The sequence below is a fragment of the Protomyctophum parallelum genome (genome assembly GCF_964188405.1).
Source record: "Protomyctophum parallelum genome assembly, chromosome: 13".
In the NCBI taxonomy this organism is placed as follows: Eukaryota; Metazoa; Chordata; class Actinopteri; order Myctophiformes; family Myctophidae; genus Protomyctophum; species Protomyctophum parallelum.
The window spans coordinates 14,433,216-14,440,255 of record NC_139708.1 but is presented as its reverse complement, the minus strand read 5'-3'; the positions used below and the strand labels follow the sequence as shown (position 1 = coordinate 14,440,255).

Here is a 7,040-nt window from a genome sequence, read left to right as displayed (position 1 = left end):
CATATGGATTTAAAGGGGGGTCTGGTGATGCAATACTGTAGTCCTCCAAAAGATGACAAATAGGCCTAGGCTATTACACAATGTGAGTTACAGGAAAGCATTCCATATTCATGATCTGTTGGACACCAGTTATTTCCAAAGTGGGAGTTTAATTTCACAATGTCTCAATTCAAGTGAAATTATTACTTAACAAAAAGCGTGTTTGCGCACACGTGCGTGATTTAGACGTAGATATACTATTCTAACATTGTTTCAACATCACCACCACCAACTAGTTCTCATGCACAGTTATGACATTTACACAATTTCATCTTTTCAGGTCCCGGTGCCAACTAGGACACTATGTATATGGTATATTCAGAATAATGTGATATGGGGGGTCCATGGCTCCATGCCCTAATTTTAGGGACATGAAAAAGATTTATTTCCCCTGATCTAGACCAGTGGTTTATAACCTTTTCTGCATCACCTAATGTACATTTTGAGTGGTCAGATGGGTTGGCCCTCAGATCATGTTTATTTTAATGATCAAACAATCGTGTTATGGCTTTTGGATTAATGGAACTAATGTAGTAGTTTAAGTTCCAATTTATCGGTATCACAATGAACAATTAACTAATTTGTACACAATTAATTTCCAGCATGAAGGTTTTTTATAATATCAATACAATCTTAAGTGTTTTTGACAATTACTTGGGGTCCCATTTGTATTCTTCTCTGCCCACCAGTGGGGCCCCCGGCCCACAGGTTGAGAACCACTGATCTAGACTTTTTGGTGGCTGCAGTGAAGTTCAGCGAAGGTCACGCCACCCACCCACTCCGTAAATGTAACAATTAAACGCTTCTTCCGTGGCAGAGGCCTGTAATCACACCCCGACTAGAGGAAGGATTGCACGCACACGCCACTCTCTCTTTCCGTCTGTGACTGTCTGGCGAGGGGGCCTCATTGGCCTGGGGGGAATTGTTGGATAGACGGTACCTGCCAAGTGCACCGCTCCGTGCCTTCCTGCCTGCATCTGTCAGCACTCGTCAGTCAAACCGCCCCCATTCATTCCCCCCCCCCCCCGCGGCCCCACCTTTTCTCGCCCGCTCTCCAAACACACGGCTCACATTGAGGGGAAATCGTGTGTCATCCCCAAACGAGGAATGTGACAGCTTACGCCATCTCATGCTGCCCACATGGGGCCAATGAATCAAGCTGCTTGAAGTTCAAGTAAGTGTTTCACGGCCGAGTTGCTGTCTGATGCATAGCTCATTGTTCGGCGTGTGAGTTATAGCTACCTGTGGTGCAACACGGATGATGATTAACACATTTTAGCACTTTGAAAGGTTTGTGCAAAAAGCACAAGAGATCACAGTTCACAACAAAGAAGTGGATGCCATCAAAGATTTATTCACAGGTACAAAAAAAAATCTCTATTTATACATAAATGGATCGACACAAAGACCACAGACGCATCTTGTCTGCTTAGTACGGACAGTAACAGTTCAGCGATAGAAACATCACACGCCACGTCTCATCATTGGAGACGGGCCACGACTGGGAGACAAAACCGGGACATGAAACATCTCTGTCTAAAATGTATACTTTGCTGTACGTCGGTGTTGCACGCAGCATGCGAGACCGACGCACAACGGTAAAGAGTATCAGGCTTAACACTACAGTAAGTATAGTACAGTTGTTGTCCACCGTGAATGGAGCTCGTCACTTTGAAACCAAGTGCTCCCTCGTCATAATCATGTGACATGTTGACATTTCAGCAATATTAAAAGAGTACTCGGGGGCAGATTTACACCAGAGACACTGGTAGTCAATACAGTCAGTGTCTCTCCGATACGCCCATGTGTGATTGTGCTTACAGGTTAGTGTGTGCCTCGAAGGAAAGGGCGCTGGAAGTGGTACAGTCTTTGCTAATTACAAAGCTGTAACTGCCCGTTCACAATGCCAGTGAAAGCTCTACAGAGTGCAACCACCGACCCCGCCTGTTTAGATTGTGCGGGTGTGAGGCGATGGAATCATTACCACTGCATCGCAAATCACAGGGTGTTGAGGCAGTAGACGGTAATAAGCTGTGTAAACGTGTGTTTGCATGTCATGTTAAGTTTGCCTTGTCAGGGTTGTCACAGTGTATGAAAAGGTGAGCGAGAAGTTATTACAAACATTAAAAAAGAGATGTCTGAGAGAGAAGGAGCATCCTTTTGAGGCAGCTGCTAATGAGTGTTTCGGGTCATTAAAATCCAGATAGCGTTGTATGAGATGCCACAATAATACAATGAAATACATGTTTTGGAATTCAAAACAACACAGAATATAAAAAAAAGAAAAAAGGTAAACTTTCACACCTATGTCCGCTCCCACACATTGTCCAGTCAATCTGTGTGTTTTTTTTTTCAAATGAAATACAGCACGTTGAACCTTTTACAGTCGGATCAGAAATCGACCTCCACTCAGTTGACTTTAGCCATGAGCTGCTCTGTGAACAGCCTCTTGAGCTGAGCCACCTCCTCGCTGAGGGACGTGAGCTGAGACCGCAGGACGCCGTTCTCGCTCTGGTACTGGACCTCCTCCGTCTGCCCCTGCTGGATGCATCCGGCCGACGACACGGTGGCGCACTGAGGGGACTGTCTCCCTCGCTTGCTCTCCTCCCCCTCCTGCAGCGGCGGCTGGTGCCAGGGACTCGTTTTGACGACACTCAGCAGGCTGAGTCCTTTGAGGCCCTCCCTGCCCGCCATGCACGACGAGGGGCTGCGTCTCCCGCCGGCGGTGGGCTCGGACCCGTCCCCGCAGCCGGGGATTTTGAACCGCAGCTTGTGGGGGAGGTTCCTCATGATGGCCTCGGCTGGGTCCGGCATGCCGATGGTCGTGTGGTGGCCGTGGATTTCAGCGGGCGAGTGGTGCAGCTCGTAGCCCAGCTCTTCGGCCCTGTGCGGGGACAGCTTCCCGTGGTCACTCAGCCTGTCCTCGAAGAAGACAGGGCTGCCCACGCTGGAGCCTCCCGGGGTGGAGAACCCGGAGTCCTCGGACATGTTGCCCGCTTCTCTGGTGCCGCGCATGCTCAGCTGGGCCAGCTGGCTGCTGGGATGTATGGCCGGAGGATTGACGACGCCTGCGTCTCCCCTCGGGACGTAGTAGCTGGGGGTCGTCGTCTGAGGTACAGCGCAGGACGTCACGGTGAGGGGCAGGATCGGGGCGCTGGCGGGGTCTTTGACCAGGCCGAAGCGGAACTTGAGGGCCAGCAGCTCTGCACGGAGACGGGCGTTCTCCTCCAGCAGGGCCAGCACGCGGTTCTCCAGCACCATGTCGTTGACGCGGCGTTTCTCCCGCGAGCGCTTGGCCGCCTCGTTGTTCTTCCTCCGCTTGTCCCAGTAGCCGTCGTCCTTCTTGTCAGTGGGGATGAACTCGCGCTGGCGTCGGATCACACTGTTGTGGTGCGCAGCGGCGGTGGCACTGCTGTCTTTGCGCTTGATGGCGGAGGGGCGCCCGAGCAGGGAGCGGGCCAGGATGCTGCTGGAGGTCAGGATGGACACGGCCTCGTCTGTGAAGGACAGAGGACTGGCCCCTCCGGATGGGGGTGTCGATCCCCCCTCACACGGGACGTCAGGGGACTCCATTGTCTGTAGCATGGCCACGTCCTGTGGCCCCCTCATCTGTTGTGACTCCTCATCAAACATTGTGCCTGTTACACTCTTTTGGATTAAATTGTCTCTTAACGGCACTCGACTTGAAGCTCCTGCTGTTGACTGTGTGCGGTGTGCTCGACACCACTCAGAAACCCACAGCCTCAGTACCCCTTGCAGCTGGTGCAGCAACAGTGCCACCTAGCGGTCAGAAGTGACAGTGGAGAATGGGGGATTTAGTGATTACGCAAGAGCCATTACACCACAACATTATGTAACTCCATTGCATCTTTCCAAATAAAACGGAAGAGACTTCAATCATGTATGCGTCACTCAGTCTGCTTAGGCTTTAGTTGGCAAAGGTTTGTATTGTTTCTCAGGTTGATGAGTTCATGTTTGATCAGATGTTTGTATTTTTACATTTCATTTGAACTTCTATAGGCCAACAGAAAACAATGAGTGGGATATTTATTTAAGTCGTCGACGTCATCATAATCATTATTAATATTTTGATATTGCGTTTCATTTCTATTAGTTTGGATATACATTCTAATGAAAATACCTTGTACTTTTATTGACAATGCAATGTAGGCTAGTAGAACTATAATTAGCCTACCCTTAGAACACTGACCTACATGCCTGACACAGTTGCCTAATCTTTTGTTAGGTATCAGTAAAATCTGAGCCGAATGACCTGAATAGGATACACTTACACTTAATTGGCATATGAGGCATATTGATATTACAACTAAGTGTCATTCTGAACAACGGGTTCAAGTTGCATGGGTTGGGTCTACTTATTTATTTATTAATAATAGGCTACACAATGTCTTTATTTATTTATTTATTTATAGAAACGGGCGACTGTAAATTAACCCGAAACTATAGTAGGCTGCTATGGCATCGCAGCGCAGATAAATCGAAAACAAAGCAGAACACTCCCTTTAGAATCTACACATTCTACAGTATTTAATTACAGGGCTTGCATGCTTTTTTCACCGTCTGCATTCGAATGTAGAAAGCAAACAGACGTAGCCTAGTTAGTAAAGTTAGTTAAAGCTAGTTGTAAAGCGAATGAAAAGGCTGTAGGCTAGAATGTCTAGGCCAAGTTATCAGCAATTGACATAAATGACTAAACTCGAGATTGCACGCATATGATATGATTCCAGTTAGCGTAAAATCGTAGGCTATGTAAATTACGAATAGGCTACATCATATATGCTGCAGTCGGCAATATCTTTCAAAATCAATAGTAAATCAATTAAATTAAATAACTTTGTATAGTTTACCTGTAAATAACGCGAGGATGAATAAGTCTCTCCAGCCGTCACGCACGGGTTGCTCTCCGGTGTGTTGTCGCTGATAGATAGATATATAGATAAGCGCCGCTGATCTCTGTTACTCAATATTACGGTCGTGTCTATGTTGGACGTGTGTGTGTGCGGTGTGGTCCACTTGGAAGAAATGAATGAACGCTGCCGCAGCTCCTATTTGTAACGTTGCGCGTAAAGTTCAGCCAAGGACGTTCCCTATCCTCAACTGAACCAGCTGCGTTGGTGGTGGTTGACTGTTCAGTGAGCCCGCCTCCCTCCCTCCCCCCCCCCTGCCACTGTGCCCTCCCTCACCGAAGGGAAGCTCCTATCCGCTTAGCGGACAGTCCGACAGGCAGCCATGCACACCAGCACCATCCTTATCCTCCATCTGACCCCTTTCGCTCAACTGCCCCTCTTCTCCGTAATAATACCCACGTAACAATTAGGTAATGTTGCGTTCTCGCTCTCCCCCTCCCTCTCTCTCGTTACAGCATAACTAACGTTGTTACTGTATGTTAAAGCACTGTTGGGTAATGCTTACACCCCCCCCGACCTTTTCCCCATACCCCCCCCCCCCCCTTTTTACCTCATTTATGATGATTTCCTGTTTTTGGCTATATATTTGATATTTGTACGTCTCTAAATGTTACGATGAATTGAAAATGGTGGACCCTCTTGTAAACAAGTGTAATACTTTATGGTGTTGTCCACTGCAGTTAACAGTTTCTGTATTGAGTTGTGCTTGAAATGTACTGTAATTCTGCAAACTGTTAATAAATACTTAAATCAATCAAAAAACATGTAATCCGTCAGAGAGATAACAAAGACTCTCCACTAGTGTGTTCCTTTCGACTTTCATAGGGCCCTGCAGACAGGCCACAGAACACATGCAGTCTTGTTGTCTGTCTGAGTGGATGTACAGAACAATGGTTCTCAAACGTTTTCATTCAAATTTAGGACAAGGATAATAACTCCATTTGAAGGAACATGTGTGGAGCCTAGGAGGGACCCCCACTTTGAGAGCCACTGATGTGGGGGGGGCAATCCCAATCCCCATCCCCTGTGTGGTGGTGGTGGGGGGGGGCAATCCCAATCCCCTGTGTGGTGGTGGTGGAACAGTCGACCTAGTGTCTGTAATTGTGTTGAGCTTTTTAGGCTGAACAAAATATAGGACTATAATTATGTGATCAAACTGGACATTTTTGCAAAAATAGTGTTAGTTTTTTTTAAGTATCTAATTACTTACAGTAGTAGGCCTAGGTGTAGTTAAAATGTAGTCGAAACTATTATTACAGTAGGCCTGCATTCTAAAATTATGAATCAACCCTAATAAGAGTTGCTTATATACCATAGTTGTATACCATAGTTACTTGTCATCTTAAAGTTATCGTTCCAATTTTTTTTTTCAACAGCTGCACGCTTGGAAGTCTAACGAGCTTCAAGGTTTGTTGTGCTGTAAATGGCCCTCAGAAGTATGTGAAGCATTTTTTGTGTTCACCTCATGAACCCAGAGAGCTCTTTCCTTGTGCACTTCACTTGTTAGCTTGTTTTCCTACCCTATGTTCAGAACACAGTAAAATATTGTGTAAGTCTCAAATGACCCACTGCTGTCAGTATTGGGTAACAGTCATGGGAAAGGCTCTCTCTCTCTCTCTCTCTCTCTCTCTCTCTCTCTCTCTCTCTCTCTCTCTCTCTCAGTTGTAGCCAGTTGTATTATTGAATTATTTGGTCAAGAGACCACTATATCGGTATAGCAGGGTTGCGGAATCCATGAACTAGAGAAGGAAAAGTCTTTGAAAAAGTAGTGAAAATAGCCGATCTACGAGCTGTATTTATTTGTATTTATTCTATTTTCACTATAGCTTGGGTCCTCGGGGAGACACAGGTTGAGAACCACTGACATAAATAAAAAGGTTTATTGATTAGCTTTGTGGGCAGCAGCAATCTAATGCCATCGGGAGGGTGTAATGAGTTTAAGTGACAAAACTGACAGGGTATAGATGTGTAGGAGAAGGTCTTAGGCCTAAATAATTACCAAGACAATTAAGTTTATATTACACTAGGGCTGACTTTACGAGGTAAAAGGATAAGAGTTGGGAATAGTGGGGA

At 46.4% G+C, this 7,040-nt stretch overlaps 1 protein-coding gene across 1 annotated transcript; it reads right to left on the bottom strand.

Annotated features, from left to right (window-relative positions):
- Positions 1-1,373: 1,373 nt before the first annotated feature.
- Positions 1,374-5,169, bottom strand: nfil3-6 (nuclear factor, interleukin 3 regulated, member 6). Its single transcript, XM_083779953.1, has 2 exons — positions 4,908-5,169; positions 1,374-3,819 (listed from the first exon to the last, which is right to left on the bottom strand). The coding sequence occupies exon 2, from the start codon at positions 3,670-3,672 to the stop codon at positions 2,449-2,451; it is 1,224 nt and encodes a 407-aa protein (XP_083636079.1). The 5' UTR covers positions 3,673-3,819; positions 4,908-5,169; the 3' UTR covers positions 1,374-2,448.
- Between the last annotated feature and the right edge of the window lie 1,871 nt (positions 5,170-7,040).